The sequence below is a fragment of the Notolepis coatsorum genome, assembly GCF_963971535.1.
Source record: "Notolepis coatsorum genome assembly, chromosome: 12".
In the NCBI taxonomy this organism is placed as follows: domain Eukaryota; kingdom Metazoa; phylum Chordata; class Actinopteri; order Aulopiformes; family Paralepididae; genus Notolepis; species Notolepis coatsorum.
In genome coordinates this window covers 79,268,020-79,291,358 of record NC_140176.1, presented here as the reverse complement: position 1 = coordinate 79,291,358, position 23,339 = coordinate 79,268,020, and the positions used below count along the sequence as shown (strand labels likewise).

General features: G+C 50.6%; 1 protein-coding gene across 1 annotated transcript in view; it reads right to left on the bottom strand.

Annotated features, from left to right (window-relative positions):
* The window catches only part of LOC311237641 (ankyrin repeat domain-containing protein 33B-like), a gene marked incomplete at both ends in the record, with an annotated part of 93,044 nt that overhangs the window by 11,123 nt on the left and 58,582 nt on the right, over window positions 1-23,339 (bottom strand). Inside the window, 1 exon segment of the mRNA XM_084325587.1 lies at window positions 13,923-14,064. Coding sequence (XP_084181713.1) covers window positions 13,923-14,064 — 142 coding nt within the window.

Here is a 23,339-nt window from a genome sequence, read left to right as displayed (position 1 = left end):
CTGTTTGTTGTGTGAGAAACATCATGTGTGTTTATATGTACCGTGTACTCACAACTAAGGTAACTAACCTATGAAGCTATGCTTAGTGACAAGTGAGTAAAAGAATGTTCTTTTTTCAGCCTGTGATGACAATGAACAGTGTGTTCACATATTAACAGGTTTTCCTGTTTTAACTGGCCGTATTAAGGGTAAAATAAGAGGATTGTGTTTTCCCCCCGGTTCCCTGGGGACTTTTTCATCCTCCTATCAGACATGTTGTTGCACTATATTGTGTCTTTTGTGTGGTAGGGATGCGATGTAACCCTTAGCTTGATTGCTGAGGTTGTGCTAAAACTGCTGGAGAAACTTTATTTTTCTAAAAGAAAAGATTGTTTGGTCGCTGTCGTGTGTGCTTAGCAAGGCCTGTGGCCGATACTAATCGAGAATTATGTATTCTCTCATTATGAAAAACGGCGTTCCTCTGTAGAGTGTTTTTGCCATTTTTGGTAGGTGATGATGGGTTGTGTGTGTCATGTGACCTACGACTGGGTTGGACTGGCCACAGAAGCACATGTGTATGTTGGACCGGGGCTCTTAGAGCCCTCTCTATTCTGTGTTTTTTCCTTAGTAAAAATCAGATAGCAGGTTAGCTCATGCGCTGTGTGGAGCTGTCAAACGCTTCATAGAGCTGACTATGACTGTGTCATATTCTCTTTTTGTCATTACATCGTATCATGGGTGTGGGGTCGTAAAGGGGTGAACTGGTAACCTTTCCTCTCCCCCTTGTTTCTGTCGGTCAGGGGTACACCCCCTGTCCTTCAAGGTTCCCGTCACGTTGCGGTTCGGCACGTTACGGGGGAGGGGGGGGGGAGGGAGTTTCCTGGTACCACGGCCTGGAATATTGGGTGTGTGCACCGCAGAAATTCCCCCGCCATAGAGTACGTCACCGTGCGCGTCTCTGTTGGTAGGACTTCCGTGTGCTGTTCAGGTCCATGTGATGGATCTGTTTCAGGGGGGTGGTCAGGGCTCCTCCTCACCAAGCGCCTATTCGGGCCTTCTGTGAGTTCGGACTCCTCCTTCCATGTGAGGGAGCCTCCATCAGAGTACAGAGCCTTCCTCCTCAGATTGTCAAAGTGAGTGGACCCTCTAGAAGGTGTCCTATTCTATTGTATATGTATTCGATTCAATTCGATTATTGAGTGTGTATGGGTTCAGTGCCTCTTCCCCGGAGAGCCCTAAAACCAATTTTTTACATGGCTCAAGGTGCAATATATTCTTTTCAATCTGTACAGCTCGCGTGGGAAGTCTCTCTGGGGATCCCCGTCTCCTTCCTATGGGAGGGTGGTGGGATGTAAAAATGTGAAAAAAATTTACCCCCGGCTGTGTAGACTGGGATACATACTGTTGATGCTTCCTTCTTTTCTATTCAAAAAGTGTTGGAGTTAGGAAGTGTCACACCCCTCTTGTCGTTCCCCTGGGCGCCTTGGGGATTCAATGACAGGTCTAAATAGCCTGTTCATTGATGGGGGTGTGTCCCGACGCACGTATAGTGCTAGCTCGCTGTAAACAGGCGACTGACTGGCACGCCTTGGTTGCTTGTGGTTAAAACAGCGTTTTTATAAAGCAACTGAGATGGGGGTTTTTCCTCTTCCGACGACCACATCCCACGACCTGGGTTGGTTATCGACGGATTCTCGTTCATGTCTGGGGGATGATGACGGAATGGATCTGAACATATGTAGAGGGGTCTCACGCCCTTGGGGTGGGCCACCAGGCGCGATTCGCCCGAACGTCTGGGTGGCGCCTTCTTTTCATGTTAAGATCGACACGCATATCTGCCCTTTCTCCTGGAGTAGGCATGTCGGCGTGGTTAGGGCACGGGACTGGTTCTGGTCACGCTGGTCCGGATCAGTTGAACCCGTTGTCCGCCGGGGATGCAGATCTGCTGTTCTGGTACCCTGAGGGACTTGGGCTTTTTTCAGGGGGAAAAATGCCAGGTCGGTCCGGGTGTCACAGGGTTAAGCGCTATGGAGACCCTGGTTGAGTACGTTTTTACTCAGCACTGTCGTAATGGCTTACGGCCATGCCGACCTGTACACACTCGATCTCGTTGGATCTCGGCCGCTACACAGGTTGGTCCTGGTTAGTACTTGGTTGGGAGACCGCCTGGGAATACCAAGTACGGTGTGCTTAGGGGCTGGTTCTCCATTCTTTTTCGCTCCTCTCTCACGCATGGCGAAGAGGGGCCTGTTGGGGTGGTCTTTGACCTCCTCTGGTGACCCTGTGCTTCCCGTATCGCCAGGCCCGGTCCGAGGTAATGTTTCGTCGACCCGTAGGCCTGGGTTAACCCTTTTTTGAAAACTGAAACACTTGTACTGCGGTATAGCCGGTGTATACCCGCAGGTGTGTTTTGGAGTTTTTTCTTGGGGGGTTATAGGAACAACCACCGCATTGGGTAACGCCAAGGTGGTTGATTCCCTGGTGTGTTGGAGCAGTGTCAACTCTCGGGTTCACCGGTTGAGGGTGCCCCTGCACGTTCATGACGTCTGCCAATCGTGTCAGCCTTCTCTGCCTCAACCCCTCTGGGTGGGGGTTTTTAAATGGAGGCTTGGTCATGCAACACCGCCAGCTTCCGCTCCTTCCGCCGGGGCGGCTGTGTTCAGCTGTCCCCTCTGGCGCCTGTCTCGTCCGCAGTCTCCAGGCTCGGGTTAATAGCCTGTTGCCTGGTTTTTCCCCGGTGCGCTGCCTGCTTCCGTTGGTTAACCTTTTTTGTGTGCTTACGGCCATGCTGACTGCCTGTTGCAGGGTCAGTGTGCCAGGCGGTGTACTATTGGGGGGACAGGGCCCGCTCGGCTGAGGGGTTTTTGTCCGAATACGCTGGCGATGTGGGGGGCGGGGCACTACGTGCCCACCTGGTGGGGTCTTGATGCTGGCATCATGGACTTCTCCGGGCCCCCATTCCAGGGAGTCCAGTCCTTTTGGTGGGTCTGGGTCTTCCTTCGCGCTCCGCTGCTACGGCCTTGCCACGGGGTTGGGTTTGCCCTTGACCCCGTGATTCTGGGGGCAGTAACGAGGTTGTTTCCCTCCGTTCGTTCCCGGGTGGCATGCGGGTTGTGCGTGTGTGTAGTCGTGGGGTCAAGCCACGGTCTGCTCACCCTGTGCGTTGAGTTGCTTGAGTGCCTCTTCGCACGGTCGGGTCCGTCGCCCTCCCGTGAAGCCACCAATAGGGGGGGTGCCCTCCATTAGGGTGGGTCGGGGGGGCTCGGCCCTCCCTGGTCTGATGGTTGTGGGGGGCCTCAGCAGGGTACATTTGTCGAGCTTCTAGCTCCCGCTCAGCTCCTATTATGCAATGAACGCTGAGCGTGAGCTAGGTGTGAAACAGAACGTTAGGTTATGACTATAACCAAGTTCTGTTAACACTTAGTGAACGCTCAGCGTTTAGACGACGCTGCAGGCCCTTGATTTTTCATTCATTCATTGTGATGAAATTTGTTGGGAAGGAGATGAGTGTGTGGCACCACCCCTGCTTATATAGGTAAGCAGATGGGGGTGTGGCCAGATGAATGCTGGCATTTAAAGGTACATTTGTGAAATTATTCAGTGTATATATGCTGAAGCGAGATATATAATAATAATAATAATAATAATAATACATCTATTTTATATAGCGCTTTTCCAGGTGCTCAAAGACGCTTTACATGGGCAGGAGAGACAAACTATGGCAAAACAAAAAACAGAACAAAAAAGAATACATGACAAAAATAAAATAACACCGACAGAATTAGAGGTCAAAAGCAAGATTGAAAAAGTGAGTTTTGAGGGCTGATTTAAAAGATGTCAGGGTGTTTGCATCACGGATATGGCTGGGGAGGGCATTCCAGAGGGAGGGGGCAGCAGCAGCAAAGGCCCTGTCGCCCCAGGTCCGGAGCCTGGTCGTGGGAGGTGTTAGGAGGTTGGCATCTGCAGACCTAAGGCGACGGGTGGGCGTGTGACGGTGGAGGAGGTCGGACAGGTAGGGAGGGGCAAGGTTGTTGAGGGCTTTAAATGTGATGAGTAGTATTTTAAAATGTATCCTGTATTTGATTGGAAGCCAGTGGAGGTCGTGGAGGACAGGGGTGATGTGATCAGAGCGACGGGTGGAGGTGAGCATGCGGGCAGCAGAGTTTTGGACATATTGGAGTTTATTGAGGATAGTGTTTGGTGAGCCGTAGAGGATGCTGTTGCAGTAATCTAGTCTTGATGATATGAATGCATGAACCAGTGTTTCAGCAGCGGAGAGTGATAGGGAGGGGCGGAGACGAGCAATGTTCCGGAGGTGGTAGAAGGCCGATTTGGTTATGTGGTTCACATGGCGGAGGAAAGAAAGGGTGGAGTCCAGGATGATGCCAAGGTTACGGACGTGAGTGGAGGGGGTGACAATGGTACCATCAATATTTAGGGTGAAATCCTGGGTGTGGCTGGTGAGGGATTTTGGACCGATAATGATGATTTCTGATTTATTGCAGTTTAGTTTAAGAAAGTTATTTTGCATCCATGTTTTGATGTCTGTGAGGCAGGTGCTGAGGGTGGAGAGAGTGGCTGGAGTGATAGTCTTGGTGGAGAGGTAGAGCTGAGTGTCGTCTGCATAACAGTGAAAACGCAGGCCATGTTGGCGGAGAATCAGACCAAGTGGAAGGATGTAGAGGATGAAGAGCAGGGGACCAAGTACTGAGCCTTGGGGGACACCATGAGTGATGGGGGCAGTGGGGGATTTGCAGTTGTTGATAGAGATGAATTGGTGCCTGTGTGAGAGGTATGATTGGAGCAAGGTGAGGGGGATTCCGGAGATGCCAACGGAGGACTGGAGACGAGTGATGAGGATGGGGTGACTGATGGTGTCAAAAGCAGCGCTGAGGTCTAGGAGAATGAGGATGGAGAGGGAACCAGAGTCGGCAGAGAGGAGTATGTCGTTGGTGACCTTTAGAAGAGCAGTTTCGCAATATGCAATGAACGCTGAGCGTTCACTAAGTGTTACAAAGGATCAGATTAAACCGAATATATATATTTATTTATTGATATATATTGCATAGTATTTGTATATCGTTTGATATCCCCTGTATATTCCTTGTACATATACACGGAATATCCCTTTAGCCCAGACCATAATAGTTCATTCTCCTATTGGACAGCGGTCCACCGGCGCCAGGGACCGGCCTCCGGAGCCAGGTTCAAAGTCACCGTCAAGATGTGTCTGGACATGCCCGGCCTTGCCCAGGGATACGCGACAGAGATGAGAGTGGAACTAGTTTGTTCACCGTGCGTATAAATACGGCGCAGGTGAATATAGAAGCCCCTTACCTCCGTACCCTTAGCCTTAGTATGTTACCGATAAGTTGAAGCCTCACCCACGATACAACGTGCGGTGAAGTATGGCCTGTTTGGCCTCAGAATAGAGCATCGAGACCGCGTGCGAATTAATAACTGAATTGTCAGAGTTTGGCGCTATACCGTCGAGTGCGACATATTTCTATTAAGTCTTTAATAGTCTATTTGTGTATAGTGTATCGTGCGGTTAGAATCCTACAGTGACCAGCATCTCCAACGCGTTCTCGTATTAGCTAGAGTTCTTATCCAGGCTGGGCCGACCGCATGGCGCTTTCACCCGAGGAGACCTAGGCGAGAACCGTATGGACATGTACACTGGATTAATCTACCCGACGACCGCATAGCCCTTTGCGGCTGGAATATATTTGCTTTGGTCCTGTGATTTATGGAGCGGATAATCGCCGACGCCTGCACGTGTTGGATTTACCCCGAGAGGAGTCAAGTCGAGTCGGCGCCCAGAGAGCCTGAGGCCGACTAGCTTTCTTCCCTGTGGAGCTACAGTCTACAAGAGAACCAAGCTGTATTCGTCTGTGGATCAAGAGGCTACTGCACCGGCTTCTGTACCTGAAGTCTCCCTAGTCATCGTTGACCAGACGTCCTACTACCGACAGATCTTCTACCCCCCTTGCTGGCTTACAACCAGTGGGAACCCCTTCCAGTATCTTCCGCTATATTACTAGTGCACCATAGATATAATTCCCTCAGATTCAGGTTGTATAATTACCTCCTGCGTAACCAGAGAATGGACATTCGTTATTGATTTGCCTACGCATATTCCTTTGCCTTACAAGTGCATTCAAAGAATAATGTAAAGTATCCTATGTACCTTTTGCTCCATTAAATACTTGATTAATACCTTTGACTGGAACCGATTTCATTGTGGGAAGTGTTCATCATATTCATATATCGTGTACTGTATGGCCAGTAGTTAAAGTACATAAAGCGGTAGTGGTTTAATGATACCATACTTATCAATACAGTCAGGGAATTGTACCCCTCAGTTACAATTGGTCCTTCGAGCCGGATGGTAACTAGTGTAATATTAATATAGTGGTATTAATATTGACATGGCCTATGATGAACACTCCACAAAACGGTTCTCCTAAAGTAGATCGCCCGCAGCGTAGACGGCAGACACCTCAGTACTTAGAGGATTACGTTGCCAGTATACTACCTAGCCTTCTACAGACGGTAAACGCGGAAAAAGTAGATAGTAAAATTATGTCCGACCCTATCGCCCAGGTTACCCCGCCAATAGAGGCCCTAGTGGGTTCTAATGTAACTGACCAAGCTCACGGTAGGGACCAGGAGGGACCTGACACGACTTTACCCCCCGCCAAGACCGAAGAAGTAGTCCCCGGAGAGCTCCAGGATAAAGACAGCTCTCCAGGGATGGAACTCTACCCGCTACAAGAAGAAGAGACCCCGGAGATGGATCTCCAGGACTCGCCACAGGAGAACAGATCTCCAACGAGTACTGCCAGGAGCGGATCACCTCAACCAGCGTCTTCCCCCAGCGGGGCGGACAAGATGCTGGCACAGGCATTCCTCGCCAGCCTAGCAGCCTCTACAGAGCGTGATCGACTCCAAGCACAGATGCTTAGCGAGCGCGAACATTCTTCCATGGAAAGAGAACGCCTTCAAGCGCAGCAACGGAGTGACGAAGATCGTATACGTCTAGAGATTAGACGCCTTCAGACGGAAGAGAATATGGTAAGAGACCGGGCCGAAGCAGAGCACGCCGCCGCCGAAGCAGAGCGCGCCGCCGCCGAAGCCCAGCGCGCCTCTGCCGGTGCCCAAAGAGAAGCAGAGCGCGCCGCCGCCGAAGCCCAGCGCGCCGCTGCCGGTGCCCAAAGAGAAGCAGAGCGCGACATCGCTCTCACCAAGCGCGAAGCCGAGCGCGACCGATTACAAGCGCAGATAATGGAGCAGCTGATCGCCAGGGCGACACCCCCTCCCTCCGCACGGGGTTCCAGGGCCTCGTCAAGACACGGGTCAAGGGCACCCTCCCCTACCCGATCAAACGACCCTGAGCCCGACCACCAGAGAGAGCCTATACCCCCCTCCGAACTCCTTCCCCGACCGGTCCACGCGAGGACCAGCTACAAGGAAGAAACGGTCTACACCGCGGAGAGGCTAAATAGACGACTACAGGATCTAGAGGACCTGCCAGAGCAAGAAGAAGAGGGAGAGGAGGAGAGTCAAGCCCGACAGCAGCACAGAACTCCACAGGACCAGGAGGTCCAGTACAGCCCAGGCTCTATCCCCGCGGCTCTGCGCTACAGACCCCCGACTCAATTCACGGGTGAGCTTGACGCACGACCAGCCCAGAGGAATAGCACCTGGATACGCGGGCCATGGTACCCAGCAGGTACCAGCCCACCAAGAGGCGTAAGAGGAGACTCGCCTAAGAGGCCTCTCTTCCAACGCTCACCGATGTGCCAGCCATCCATGGCATCATACATTGGCACACCGACGTTTCCGGACTTCACCCACGAGAACAGAGCACAGTACACGGAGCTACGAATGTGCTTAGAGACAATGATGTCCGATGTAGCAGACGAACCGTACAAGTATGCTATCCTACTGAAGCACCTCAAGGTGCCCCGAGCACACAATATAGCGCTGGCCTATGCCACCTCTACTACCCCATACACAGCGGCTCTAGCAGCACTCGACCAAAGATATGGACGCATATGGGATTACGTAATACAAGAGATAAGGCATATCGACCGCCTACCCCCAGCCACAGACAATCGCTCACTAGATGACCTGTCTATCAAGGTACAATCCCTGGTAGGGATGCTGGGGGCGCAAAGAGAAAAGGGTATGCACGAACTGTACGCGAACTCTAATGTCGAGAGGATTTTAGAGAAGCTCCCGCCCGCCCGACAAGAGCGCTTCAGGCGGCAAAGAGACCACCGTGATCCTAACGGTCCCGAGCCATCCCTCCTAGACCTAGCCGACTTCCTGGCGAGAGAAGTCAACAGCCTACGGTTGGATACGTTCATGCGGAGCACCCCAAGCTCCAGAGAGGGACCTAGGAGAGCAAACGATGGCCGAAGATTGGTGACCGTCATGCACCAATCAGAACCAGTACCGAGCAGCAAGAACCACAGTACCCCCTCGATGAAAGAGAAGTGGAAGATGGTGTGCCCGTACTGCGAAAAAGAACACTGGTTGTCACAATGTGACACGTTCAAGAAGATGACCGCCGACGAGGTGGGTCAATGGATAAAGTCCAACCGACGCTGTTACCGATGTGCGCGCAGTCACATGGCAGCCGACTGCCGCCTAAAGAGGTGTAGTCGGTGTGACGGAGCCCACCTAGATGTCCTACACGACAGTAACAGAAGAAAGCCTGCACCCTCAAGCAGCACAAAGGCAAGTGTTATGTACATTGACCCCGCCAGCAGCGGGGGCGCCCGAGTGCTCTTAAAGGTGGTCCGCGTAACACTGAGTTACCAAGACAAGGTCATGGACACTTACGCCGTCCTTGACGACGGGTCAGAGAAGACCCTTCTCCTCGCGTCCGCTGCGGCCCAGCTGGGGCTGCGGGGGAGCGAAAACCAGATGACGATTCGGACAATAAGAAGAGATCTAAAGACGATAAAGGGCGAGAATGTCTCCTTCACTATCGCAGCAAGCGGGCAGCCAGAGAGACGGTATAGGATTACTAATGCTTTCACCAGCCAAGAAATAGGCCTGTCGCAGTATACCTACCCCATCGCCAAGCTGATGGATAAATATGTGCACCTGCGTCAACTACCTATCCCGCTCATAGACGGCGCCACCCCGACCCTGCTGATAGGCTCCGACCATGCAGACCTCATAGTCCCGATAGACCGGGTCCACACAGGGCCCAGAGGCTGTCCTGCAGCAGTCGAGACCCGCCTAGGATGGACACTACAAGGCCCCCTCGCTAAGTCTCTTAACCGAACAGCAGCCACTAGCTGCCTCCACTCCAGAGTGACAGAAGAAGACACCACCCTCCTACAGCATGTCGAGAGGCTATGGACACTAGAGACAATGCCCTTTAAGAACGAAAAGAAAGACATTCGTTCCAAGGAAGACATTTACGCCATAGCACTCCTCGAGCAAGGGACAAAGAGAGTCAAAGTCAACGGAGTGATGAGATACGCAACTCCACTCTTGAGGCGAGAGGGTATGCCCACCTTCCACGCCCCAAAAGAAGCGACGGAGCGGTATCTATTGAACACAGAGCGGCGCCTACCCAGAGACCCCGCTCAAGAGACTGTGTACCGCGCTGAGATTAACAAGCGAATCACAGCGGGACACATAAAGAAAATTGACTGGCGACGTCGTGCGCTGCTCCGCGCCTCCCTGATCAAAGACGGCTTTGATCTCCGGCAGCGGGCCAGCTGCGACCCCCCAGTATTGCGCAGCCTCTCCCCAGAGGACAAGCCCCTGCTGCGGTTCCTATGGAGAGAGAGGATCGGGGATGAGCAACCAGCCATCTATCAATGGGAAGTCCTCCCTTTCGGAACCACATGCAGCCCATGCTGTGCTACGTTTGCACTGCAAAAACACGTCGCAGAGGACCCAGCAGCTGATGAAGAGGTCCGAAAAAGTGTAGAAAATAGTTTCTACGTGGACAACTGTCTGCAAAGCGTCTCGACGCCAGAAGAAGCCGAGGCCCTTCTACTCAAGCTCCGCGCCTCCCTGATCAAAGGCGGCTTTGATCTCAGGCAGTGGGCCAGCAGCGACCCGCAAGTATTGCGCAGCCTCTCCCCCGAGGACAAGGCAGCAAGCAGCGAGACCTGGATGGCGACCATCCCAGGAGAAGCCCAAGAAATGACATTAGGACTAGTCTGGCGCTTCAAAACAGACTCGCTCCATTATAAACACACACCCCTGACCAAGGAGCAGGGAAGGTCGACTGCACTACTGACCACCAGACGGAGTGTATACAGAACACTCGCCAGACAATATGACCCGTTGGGATGTATTCTACCTTACACCACCAGGGCAAAGATGATTGTAAGAGCGTTATGGGACAAGGACCAGGGCTGGGACGACCCCATACCCGAACACCTTGCATCCACATGGAGAGAGTGGGAGACGGAACTCAGCTCACTTCCAGGTGTTAACATACGCCGCAGCTACTTCCCACCCACAGTGAGGCCGGAGACGTGCCAGATGGACCTGCACATTTTCAGCGACGCCTCCGAAGTAGCCTACGGTTCGGTGGCCTACTTGCGTGCCCGAGAGGAGGGAGGAGAAATACATACTGCTTTCATCCTGGCTCGCTCAAGAATAGCCCCACGAAAGCAACAATCGATCCCGCGTCTAGAGCTCTGCGCAGCCCTAGCAGGAGCGCAACTCGCCACGTTAATCCAACGTGAACTCACCATTCCGGTGCAAAGAACAATCTTGTGGTCAGACTCCACGACAGCACTCACATGGATCCGGTCCGATTCGTGCAGATACAAGGTCTTCGTGGGAGTCAGAGTCACAGAGATTCAAGATTTAACAGAAGTAGCAAGCTGGAGGTATGTGGACACAAAACACAACCCAGCTGACGTCATCACCCGGGGAATGTCCCTGGATGACCTCACCCGTCACAACCTATACAGTGACGGGCCAGAGTTCCTCAAGCTCCCGGAAGAAGAGTGGCCTACACCCACCCCACGGGAAGCGAGTAAAGAGGAGGCAGAAAACAAGAAATCTATGTTCTGTGGATTGAACACACTCGTCTCCACAGACCCCGACATAGACGATTGCCTCACCCTAGAGAGTGCGCAGCTAAAGACATTCCTGTGGCACCACCCAGAGGTTCAGCTCACTACTGACATTACTGCAGCTGACTACGAAGAAGCAGAACTTCTTCTACTACAACGAGCCCAGAGAGACTCGTTCCCCGATGAGCTAGACTGTCTACAGGGATCAAAGCCTGTCCCATCAGACAGCAGACTGCACCACCTAGCCCCCGAGAGCGACGCCCATGGTCTCATCAGAGTGGGTGGTCGTCTGCGGAGAGCTCCAGACTTACCGGATGACGTCAAGTACCCGATAGTCTTAAACAGCCGACACAAGGTCACAGAGCTGATCATAAAGAAATACGACGAGGATGTGCATCACGCCGGGGCAGAGAGAGTCTTCGCGGAGATCAGACGTCGTTATTGGATACTGCAAGGGAGAGAAGCAGTGCGGCGCTTCCAGCGAACCTGTCTAGACTGTCCTAAGTGGCGAGCGCAGCCCAGTATACCCCGGATGGCTGACCTACCTCCCTGTCGCCTCCGACTCGGCGACAAGCCCTTTCACTCCACCGGTATGGACTGTTTCGGCCCGCTGTATATAAAGAAAGGAAGAGGCACCGAGAAGCGGTGGGGTATTGTATTCAAATGCATGACCACCCGAGCGATGCATATAGAACTCCTTCCAACCATGAGCACAGACTCATTCCTTATGGCCTTCCGAAGATTCACATCGCGGAAAGGTAAACCGTCTATATTGTTGTCTGATCACGGGACAAACTTCAAAGGCGGAGAAAGAGAGCTGAGAGAGAGCTTCCAAGCTATGGGCCCAGAACTTAAGACCCACCTCGCTCCATACCAGATTGACTTCCAGTTTAATCCCCCGAACGCACCTCACTTCGGTGGAACTTGGGAACGAGAAGTACGTTCAATAAAGACAGCCCTGTACGCCGTGCTTGGGGCCCAGACCGTGGCGGAAGAAGTCTTAATGACAGTCCTCACGGAGATCGAGGGAGTATTGAACTCAAAGCCCCTCGGTTACGTCTCAAGCGATGTAGCAGATGTCGACCCAGTCACCCCCAACACACTCTTGATGGGGCGGCTGGACCCTGCGCTACCACAGACAATGTACAGGCCTGAAGAAGCGAACGGCCGAAGAATGTGGAGGTACAGTCAAGTACTGGCTGACAAGTTTTGGAACAGCTTCCTGCTCCACTACCTACCGTCTCTACAGACCCGCCAGAAATGGGTGAAAGAGAGAGACAATTTGACAGAAGGAACAGTCGTCATGATTATCGACCAGTCACTACCCCGAGCTATGTGGCCGGCCGGCCGCGTAAGCAAAGTGATCACCGGTGCCGACGGAAAGGTCCGAGCAGCCGAAGTGCTCGTCCAAGGGCGGACCTACACCCGACCCGTGGCGAGGCTAATAGAACTGCCAAGGCTCCCCGATACCATCGATGACGACCATGACCCCATGACTTTGTGAACTGACAGACCCCTCACAACAGACATTGAGTAGTGGACAGTGCGGTTAATCTGTCTCTGCTTAGCTAATTAGGTGGGACTAATTAGGGGGCGGCTGTTACAAAGGATCAGATTAAACCGAATATATATATTTATTTATTGATATATATTGCATAGTATTTGTATATCGTTTGATATCCCCTGTATATTCCTTGTACATATACACGGAATATCCCTTTAGCCCAGACCATAATAGTTCATTCTCCTATTGGACAGCGGTCCACCGGCGCCAGGGACCGGCCTCCGGAGCCAGGTTCAAAGTCACCGTCAAGATGTGTCTGGACATGCCCGGCCTTGCCCAGGGATACGCGACAGAGATGAGAGTGGAACTAGTTTGTTCACCGTGCGTATAAATACGGCGCAGGTGAATATAGAAGCCCCTTACCTCCGTACCCTTAGCCTTAGTATGTTACCGATAAGTTGAAGCCTCACCCACGATACAACGTGCGGTGAAGTATGGCCTGTTTGGCCTCAGAATAGAGCATCGAGACCGCGTGCGAATTAATAACTGAATTGTCAGAGTTTGGCGCTATACCGTTGAGTGCGACATATTTCTATTAAGTCTTTAATAGTCTATTTGTGTATAGTGTATCGTGCGGTTAGAATCCTACAGTGACCAGCATCTCCAACGCTTTCTCGTATTAGCTAGAGTTCTTATCCAGGCTGGGCCGACCGCATGGCGCTTTCACCCGAGGAGACCTAGGCGAGAACCGTATGGACATGTACACTGGATTAATCTACCCGACGACCGCATAGCCCTTTGCGGCTGGAATATATTTGCTTTGGTCCTGTGATTTATGGAGCGGATAATCGCCGACGCCTGCACGTGTTGGATTTACCCCGAGAGGAGTCAAGTCGAGTCGGCGCCCAGAGAGCCTGAGGCCGACTAGCTTTCTTCCCTGTGGAGCTACAGTCTACAAGAGAACCAAGCTGTATTCGTCTGTGGATCAAGAGGCTACTGCACCGGCTTCTGTACCTGAAGTCTCCCTAGTCATCGTTGACCAGACGTCCTACTACCGACAGATCTTCTACCCCCCTTGCTGGCTTACAACCAGTGGGAACCCAAATTATTTGTTATTTTAGTTTTTATATCATTCTAGATGTGGTATTTTTGTTTTTATATCATTTGTTATTTTAGTTTTTATATCATTTGTTATTTTAGTTTTTATATCATTTGTTATTTTGGTTTTTATATCATTCCAGATGTGTTATTGTTGTCCTCTTTGTGTGAGTGACACACCGAGCCAGATTCCTTGCATGCGTAATGTACTCAGTGAATGAATGTGATTGTGATTGCACTCGGAGACTAACAACAGATTAACCTGCAGTACGTACCTGTAGGCGTCACAGATCTGGTGGGGGCAGGGCCGGTTCAGCAGGCGGGACATTAGCCAGGCCGTCTCGTAGCGGCCCGTGAACATGGCCCATTCCCTGGGGGTCATGTTACGACCCAAGTCCTTCGCTGTCAAATCTCCTCCTGACAGAGAGAGAGAGAGGGAGAGTCCGATGAAGAGAGAGAGAGGGGGGGGGGTTTGATTAGTGAGAGGGGGGGGGGGAGAAGTGATCACAGTATGTGTGAGAGGGAGAGAGAGAGATGAAGAGTGAGAGAGAGAGTGAGACAGAGCGGAGGAGGGGAGAGGGAAGTGATAGAGAGAGAGAGGGGGGGGGAATTGATGAGAGGGAGAGAGAGAGAAATGGAGAGACGTGTGAAACAAAAGGAGAAAGAAGACAAAAATGAAATTGTGACGTATAATTCTAGAGAGGATTAAATAAAAATGAAAGGTTAGTATTGATAGATTTGCTGTGTGTGTGCGTGCGCGCGCGCGTGTGTGTATTGTCCTGTGCATGAATAATGCCTATGCATAGAAGCATGTGGAGCCCTTGTGGAGAAAAATGGATTACATGGCAATCATTTTTATCCAATGACCCCAAACTAAAGGTCTACTACTCTGTGAAAGTAATGGAATTCTTTTCTGCCTATGGCGTGTTTTCCTAGTAATTTTGTCCATTAACACTTTAATCGCCGGGAACGCCGTAACTCGTCTTTCCCCGCCATGCTCATTCTGCCGAAGACGCCGTAACACGTCTTTGATATCAATATTTCAAAAATCTGTGATCGAAATCATATTTCTCCTCCGGGGACCTGAGATATACTGCTGAGCTCCACTCAACTGTCTAACGGTTCAAGAGCGCCATCTGGTGGCCGATCGGCAGATCGGCCAACAGGAAGTGACGCGCCAAACAGGAAGTGCTCATCCATATTTCGTCCAGGCACTCGCGATCGTTAGCCGGACTCCATCTCGACACACTAGATAATCAATCGCTCGCCCTAACTCAATAAACAACGTTATTTGGACGTATATAGTATTATACAACCTGGAAATGGTTCATCTAGATCAACATCCCATAATAGCAAAATGTCTACTCCAAGCTGATCGCCCAACGCCGCGAGGAAGGTACGGTGAGTTTCAACGTTATTTTCTAACATCTTCTATACTAACTGATCTGATGATCATATGACCCACCCTAGATGAATGATATAACGTTGCCCACGGAATTATAAACGACCCCCCGCCCATCCGGTCAACATCAGATGATACGTAGTAATGTCTAGAAGTACCTCCAGTTGACATTTTTTATCTGGCACCGATCGCTATCAAACTATATTTCATCATCAATATAATGCATTTGGGGCTATAAATCAAGTTCTGGAGAAAGCTGCAGAAAACGATAAAAACATACTTATACTTTAGACCAGGGGTGGGCAATTATTTTTCCCGGGGGGCCGAATGAGCAACTGAAAATATGTTGGGGGGCCGGGCCAAAATTCCAAACTCAATTATGCATAATATACATTTTATTTCTATATAAAAAGCAGTAAATGGCATTGTTTTGACCCCTGGTAAGAGTGTATGTTATTATTTGGCAATTAAAAGGTGAGGTTAGCTTTCAAAAATATCATTTATTCAAATAGAATTTATTTCCAAAATGATAAACAAAATGTGAAACATTAATAACAAAGGGCATTTTGAGTTTCATATACTATTGAAACAAGGATTTTCTTAGCTTTCTAAAGACATCACATCATCTTATAGCAAAAATAAACAAGACATGTCACTGAACTGTGTAAAGAAAAGTGTCACAGTTTTGTAGCCTTTTTTACTTTACATGCCTATATTAAACATTTAAGAAAAAAAAATATCAAGTGTCCCATTTCACTTGTTATATTTCCACATTTGAGTGTTCTTCAGTTCTTTTTTGTTTCATTCAGTGTGAGAAATCCAGTCTCTGTTGAGCTTTAACAAGTCCATCAAAGTCAGGTTGCATGTCTGAGGTGGAGATGCGAAGCACAGCTGCCAGATGTTCATCAGTGAGAGAGATCTGTACCTGGACTTGGTAAACGAGAATGAGAATGTCTGTTCACATATGTAGGTGGATCCAAAGAGAACCAACATCTTCTGAGCATGTCTCCTAAGCGTATATTGTGCGTGTGAACGTTGACATGAAAAGAAAAAAGTTAAAAAAAATATATATATAAAAAAAATAATAATAAAAATAATAATAATTTATTATCATGTAATCTTTCGCGGGCCGGTCAGAATCAGAATCAGCGGGCCGTACAATGCCCAGGTCTGCTTTAGACCGTATTTTAGTATGAATATGTGAATGAAAAAGTATAACGTTGCTACACCCTGAACAATATATATAGGACATTGAATGGGCCATAATAATGTCAATTTAGCAATACAATTTAAAAAGTTATAGCCCTGCAAAGAAGGGGAACTTCTCCATAGACAAATAGAGCTGGCTAGGGATGGTAAATTATGAATTTAACCATGGCGATCAAAGTGTTAAACTGTGTGGGTGAGAAGGTATAATTTAGTTTTACAGGAGGATTATATGTTTTGCTAACTAGCCTAATTTTAAGAGCCACATTGCTAACATTAAGTGACCGGATGTTGCAAAAATACTTTTGTCTTGTTTACATAAGGGCCCTCCACAGTCACGGTGACGTCAGGTGACTTGATCTGCAATGTTAAGCTAGTTTTGACTAGATAGCGATTTCTCCTTTTTTAAGCCGTCGCAAAATCCCCTGCTTTAGCACAGAGAAATCTACACTAGAACAGCAACATCTGCACCACAGAAGGAAGCTAAGAGCAATCTGTTCATAGTCCATTCGTTTTTCTATAACTACAGAAAACTCCGGAGAGACTTGGCTAGCTAGAGATACGACATGTGAGAGCTATCTGGATCAGAGGTATCGGCTGAGAGGTATCTGGATCAGAGGTATCGGCTGAGAGGTATCTGGATCAGAGGTATCGGCTGAGAGGTGTCTGGATCAGAGGTATCGGCTGAGAGGTATCTGGATCAGAGGTATCGGCTGAGAGGTATCTGGATCAGAGCTCGGTATTGGCTGAGAGGTGTCTGGATCAGAGCTCGGTATCGGCTGAGAGGTGTCTGGATCAGAGCTCGGTATCGGCTGAGAGGTGTCTGGATCAGAGCTCGGTATCGGCTGAGAGGTGTCTGGATCAGAGCTCGGTATCGGCTGAGAGGTGTCTGGATCAGAGCTCGGTATCGGCTGAGAGGTGTCTGGATCAGAGGTATCAGCTGAGAGGTATCTGGATCAGAGGTATCGGCTGAGAGGTGTCTGGATCAGAGGTATCGGCTGAGAGGTGTCTGGATCAGAGGTATCGGCTGAGAGGTGTCTGGATCAGAGGTATCAGCTGAGAGGTGTCTGGATCAGAGGTATCGGCTGAGAGGTATCTGGATCAGAGCTCGGTATCGGCTGGGAGCAATTATCGGTTAGGATTCAGTTTCACTATCGGCAGTGAAACAGAGGCATTGGTAACAAATTAGGTAAGAGCCCGGAATTCAAGGTCAAATTAAATTCGGACTACATAACCACAAAATAATCTGTGAAATACCTAGGTTGTATCTTGGTAACTTAGACGGCCGAAACATGGTCAGTAAGGTGTTGAACAAGGTCTCTGGACTAACACCGTCTTTGGCACGGACAGCAAGGTATTTAGAGACAAAACGTTAGGTTATGACTATAACCAAGTTCTGTTAGTTAGGGGCGATGCTTGGCATCGCTACTGCACTATCTCGCGTACGTGCACGCGTACTGAATAAACCACAAATGTACCTCTAATACCAGTATTAGTCTGACCACACCCCTCATCAGCTTACCTTCATAAGCAGGTGTGTGGTCACCTGCTCTCCTCCTTCCCAAGCTTTCACCACAAGGTGAGGACAAGGGCTGCAGCGGCGTCCGATGCCAAGCATCGCCCCTAACTAACAGAACTTGGTTATAGTCATAACCTAACGTTCTGTATCGTTAGTGGCTTAGCTTGGCATCGCTACTGCACAAGGGAGGCCAAGCGGAGCCACTTGGCTGACAAATACACCCCGCTGACAGCCCCCCAAAACCATCAGAACAGGGAGGGCCGAGCCCCCCCGACCCCCCCTAATGGAGGGTAGCCCCCCTATTAGGGACGTCACGGGAGGGCGACGGACCCGACCGTGCGAAGAGGCACTCAAGCAACTCAACGCACAGGGTGAGCAGACCGTGGCTCGACCCCACGACTACACACACGCACAACCCGCATGCCACCCGGGAACGAACGGAGGAACAACCTCGTTACTGCCCCCAGAATCACGGGGTCAAGGGCAAACCCAACCCCGTGGCAAGGCCGTAGCAGCGGAGCACGAAGGAAGACCCAGACCCACCAAAAGGACTGGACTCCCTGGAATGGGGGCCCGGAGAAGTCCATGATGCCAGCATCAAGACCCCACCAGGTGGGCACGTAGTGCCCCGCCCCCCACATCGCCAGCGTATTCGGACAAAGGCCCCTCAGTTACTGCACCTGGTATTCCCAGGCGGAACCAACCAGGCCAGAACCTGCCCAGCTTCCGAGATCGGACGAGACCGGGCGTGTTCAGGTCGGTATGGCCGTAAGCCGAGCGGGCCCCGTCCCCCCAATAGTACACCGCCTGGCACACTGACCCTGCAGAATAGGCAGTCAGCATGGCCGTAAGCACACAAAAAAGGTTAACCAACGGAAGCAGGCAGCGCACCGGGGAAAAACCAGGCAACAGGCTGTTAACCCTAGCCTGGAGACTGCGGACGAGACAGGCGCCAGAGGGGACAGCTGAACACAGCCGCCCCGGCGGAAGGAGCGTAAGCTGGCGGTGTTGCATGACCAAGCCTCCATTTAACAACCCCCACCCAGAGGGGTCGAGGCAGAGAAGGCTGACACGATTGGCAGACGTCATGAACGTGCAGGGGCACCCTCAAACGGTGAACCCGGGAGTTGACACTGCTCCAACACACCAGGGAATCAACCACCTCGGTGTTACCCAATGCGGTGGTTGTTCCTATAACCCCTCAAGAAAAAACTCCAAAACACACCTGCGGGTATACACCGGCTATACCGCAGTACAAGTGTTTCAGTTTCCAAAAAGGGTTAACCCAGGCCTACGGGTCGCAAACATCACTTCGGACCGGGCCTGGCGGTACGGGAAGCACAGGGTCACCAGAGGAGGTCAAAAAACCACCCCCACAGGCCCCTCTTCGCCATGCGTGAGAGAGGAGCGAAAAATAATGGAGAACCAGCCCCTAAGCACACCGTACCTGGTATTCCCCGGCGGTCTCCCAACCAAGTACTAACCAGGACCAACCTGTGTAGCGGCCGAGATCCGACGAGATCGAGCGCGTACAGAATGGCATGGCTGTAAGCCATGACGACAGTGCTGAGTAAAAACATACCCAACCAGGGTCTCCATAGCGCTTAACCCTGTGACACCCAGACCGACCTGGCATTTTTCCCCCTGAAAAAAGCCCAAGTCCCTCAGGGTACCAGAACAGCAGATCTGCATCCCCGGCGGACAACGGGTTCAACTGATCTGGACCAGCGTGACCAGAACCAGTCCCGTGCCCTAACCACGCCGACATGCCTACTCCAGGAGAAGGGCAGATATGCGTGTTGATCTTAACATGAAAAGAAGGCGCCACCCAGACGTCGGGACGAACCGCGCCTGGTGGCCCACCCCAAGGGCGTGAGACCCCACTACATATGTTCAGATCCATCCCGTCATCATCCCCCAGACATGAACGAGAATCCGTCGACAACCCACCCAGGTCATGGGATGTGGTCGCCGGAAGAGGAAAAACCCCCATCTCAGTTGCTTTATAAAAACGCTGTTTCAACCACAAGCAACTAAGGCGTGCCAGTCAATCGCCTGTTTACAGCGAGCTAGCACTATACGTGCGTCGGGACACACCCCCATCAATGAACAGGCTATTTAGACCTGTCATTGAATCCCCAAGGCGCCCAGGGGAACGACAAGAGGGGTGTGACACTCCCTAACTCCAACACTTCTGGAATAGAAAGAAGGAAGCATCAACAGTATGTATCCCAGTCTACACAGCCGGGGTAAAAAAATTTCACATTTTTACATCCCACCACCCTCCCATAGGAAAGAGACGGGGATCCCCAGAGAGACTTCCCACGCGAGCTGTACAGATTGAAAAGAATATATTGCACCTTGAGCCATGTAAAAAACTGGTTTTAGGGCCTCCGGGGAAGAGGCACCGAACCCATACACACTCAATAAACGAATTGAATCGAATATACATACAATAGAAAAGGACCCTTCTAGAGGGTCCACTCACTTTGACAATCTGAGGAGGAAGGCTCTGTACTCTGATGGAGGCTTCCTCACATGGAAGAAGGAGTCCGAACTCACAGAAGGCCTGAGTAGGCGCTTGGTGAGGAGGAGCCCTGACCACCCCCCCTGAAAACAGATCCATCACATGGACCTGAACAGCACACGGAAGTCCTACCAACAGAGACGCGCACGGTGACGTACTCTATGGCGGGGGAATTCCTGCGGTGCACACGCCCAATATACCAGGCCGTGGGACCAGGAACTCCCTCCCCCCCCCCCCCCCCCCCCCGTAACGTGCCGAACCGCCACGTGACGGGAACCTTGAAGGACAGGGGGTGTACCCCTGACCGACAGAACAATGGGGAGAGGAAAGGTTACCAGTTCACCCCTTTACGACCCCACACCCATGATACGACGTAACGACAAAAAGAGAATATGACACAGTCATAGTCAGCTCTATGAAGCGTTTCACAGCTCCACACAGCGCACGAGCTAACCTGCTATCTGATTTTTACTAAGGAAAAACACAGAATAGAGAGGGCTCTAAGAACCCCGGTCCAACATACACATGTGCTTCTGTGGCCAGTACAACCCAGTTGTAGGTCACATGACACACACAACCCATCATCACCTACAAAAAATGGCAAAAACACTCAACAGAGGAACGCCGTTTTTTTCACAATGAGAGAATACATCATTCTTGATTAGTATCGACCACAGGCCTTGCTAAGCACACATGACAGCAACCAAACCAATTTCCCTTTAGGAAATAAGTTTCTCCAGCAGATTTAGCACAACCTCAGCAATCAAGCTGAGAGTTACATCGTATCCCTATCACACAAAAGACACAATTAATGCACAACATGTCTGATAGGAGGTGATAAAGTCCCCAGGGAACCGGGGGGGGAAACACAATCCTCCTATTTTACCCTCAATACGGCCAGTTAAAACAGGAAAACCTGTTAATGTGTGAACTCACTGTTCATTGTCATTACAGTCTGAGAAAGAACATTCTTTCACTCACTCGTCACCAAGCATAGCTTCATAGGTTAGTTGCCTTAGTAGTGAGTACACGGTACACATAAACACCATGATGTTTCTCACACAACAACCAGATCAATACATCACGATCTGCACGAAGAAGCTAACTGCCAGTGACAAAAACAGCTCACACACAACCCGCAACGTATCTCAAATGCATTGCAACAACACACGTTTTGGGAAAAAACACCGTTATTCACAATACACTTAGCAAGGTAAAACCAGAAGACGTGTTATGAGGTCTGGCCAACCCCGTACCTGCCCGGAACGCAGATCAGCGAAGTGCAGTCACAAGCCACCGTAGAACACAGCCGTCCCGTGTTGTTCGATCCGGGCAGCGTCGCCGCTCCACCAGTCGCTACAGTCCTCTTTGTTGACGCAATCCCCGTCTAGGCTCAGGCAGGGTCGACGAACATCCCCTGTCAAGGATGACGTCGTGGTCAAGAGTGTAAAACATGTTAAAAATCAAAGCACGTTCAACAGAATAGCATCAAGCTAACGGCTGCTCCAACCGTTCGGGTGCTATTGCTTCCGCTCGCGAGACGCCGATCTACGACGCACGCGATCAGGAGCGAGCTCCCGGCGGCGCGCGAGAAGCCAAGCTACCCCGCGCCAGGCCACCGACCGGCTAACCGTAAGCTATGAACATGTAAACAATGACATAACACTCACCCAGACAGGCCGCCGTTCTGAACCCTCCTCACTTTTTAAGAGAAAAGAGAAAACAAGACGTCAACACCGCTTCACAACGGTGACATTAACACGTCCGGCGGAATCAGCACAGTACCAACTGGCCTGTATAGCTGACTTTGAACATGAATCTGCCGCTATCGCACATTACATGCACATATCCCCTCGTGAAGGAATACTCTCATTTGGATATGAAAGATGGGGTCTTAACACGGTGACAGAGAGAATCCACTCGTCCAGAACACACAGGGATCACCAGTGTCAATGGTCGCGGCCCACTAGTTAAAACTATAATGGTCGCCAGACCAAGGCCTTCTGTCGCCTAGACGGCTAAACAAAGGACCCTAGCCTGGGGCCGGTTTCCATAAACTTTGTCAAGTAGCCCCCATAGCACTAACAGACAAGTGGAGCCCGCCAGCAAACACTACTCACCCAACCTGGAACGCACCGCTCCTCACAACAGCGGCATGTCCGACAGTTCAGCTGTGGCCTGACAGGTTTCACCCCAACAAACACAGCAAGGAACTGCAGTTGAGAAGCATGCAGCGGCGTGCTCCCAATACGAAAACCGGTGGAGGGTTTGTAGAATGATCATCATCTTCTAGACACTCCAGTACGAAGACAATATCGCCGTATTTTCTCGAAAATAGTGAGAGAGAAAATAAAGATATGATGTCAACGTATCCTTGTTTCCCAAGCTGTTCCTAATCCAATTTCTTCCATCATGGTGTCAAGTGTGGGGATCTACCGAGGCACCTCTTCCTTGTGGTGAAAGCGAGAAGGAGGAGAGCAGGTGACCACACACCTGCTTATGAAGGTAAGCTGATGAGGGGTGTGGTCAGACTAATACTGGTATTAGAGGTACATTTGTGGTTTATTCAGTACGCGTGCACGTACGCGAGATAGTGCAGTAGCGATGCCAAGCTAAGCCACTAACGATACAGAACTAGTGGTGGCCAACTCGCTTATTCTGTGCCATTTCATGTTTGCATGTACATCTTGGTACGAGGGCCTAATCAAGTCCCAAAAAACAAAACTACAGTCAGCACAGAACAGACTGATCAGGGTCATATTAGGGTTGGGTCTCAGAGACCATAATAGATAGGAATCAACTTAGAGAGATCAACTGGATACCAGTGGAATCCAGGGTTACCATGGCCAGATTGACCATGGTACATACATTAAGATCAGATATGGCGAGGTCCCCATATTCTTAAAGAGATGCTTTACTGGGGCGTCAGTGCAACGCGGCCGTCCCGGGTTCGACTCCCGGACCTGGCGATATTTGCCGAATGTCTCCTCCCCATATCTTCTCCCATCCTTCCTCTCTGTCTATCCAATAAAGCAATA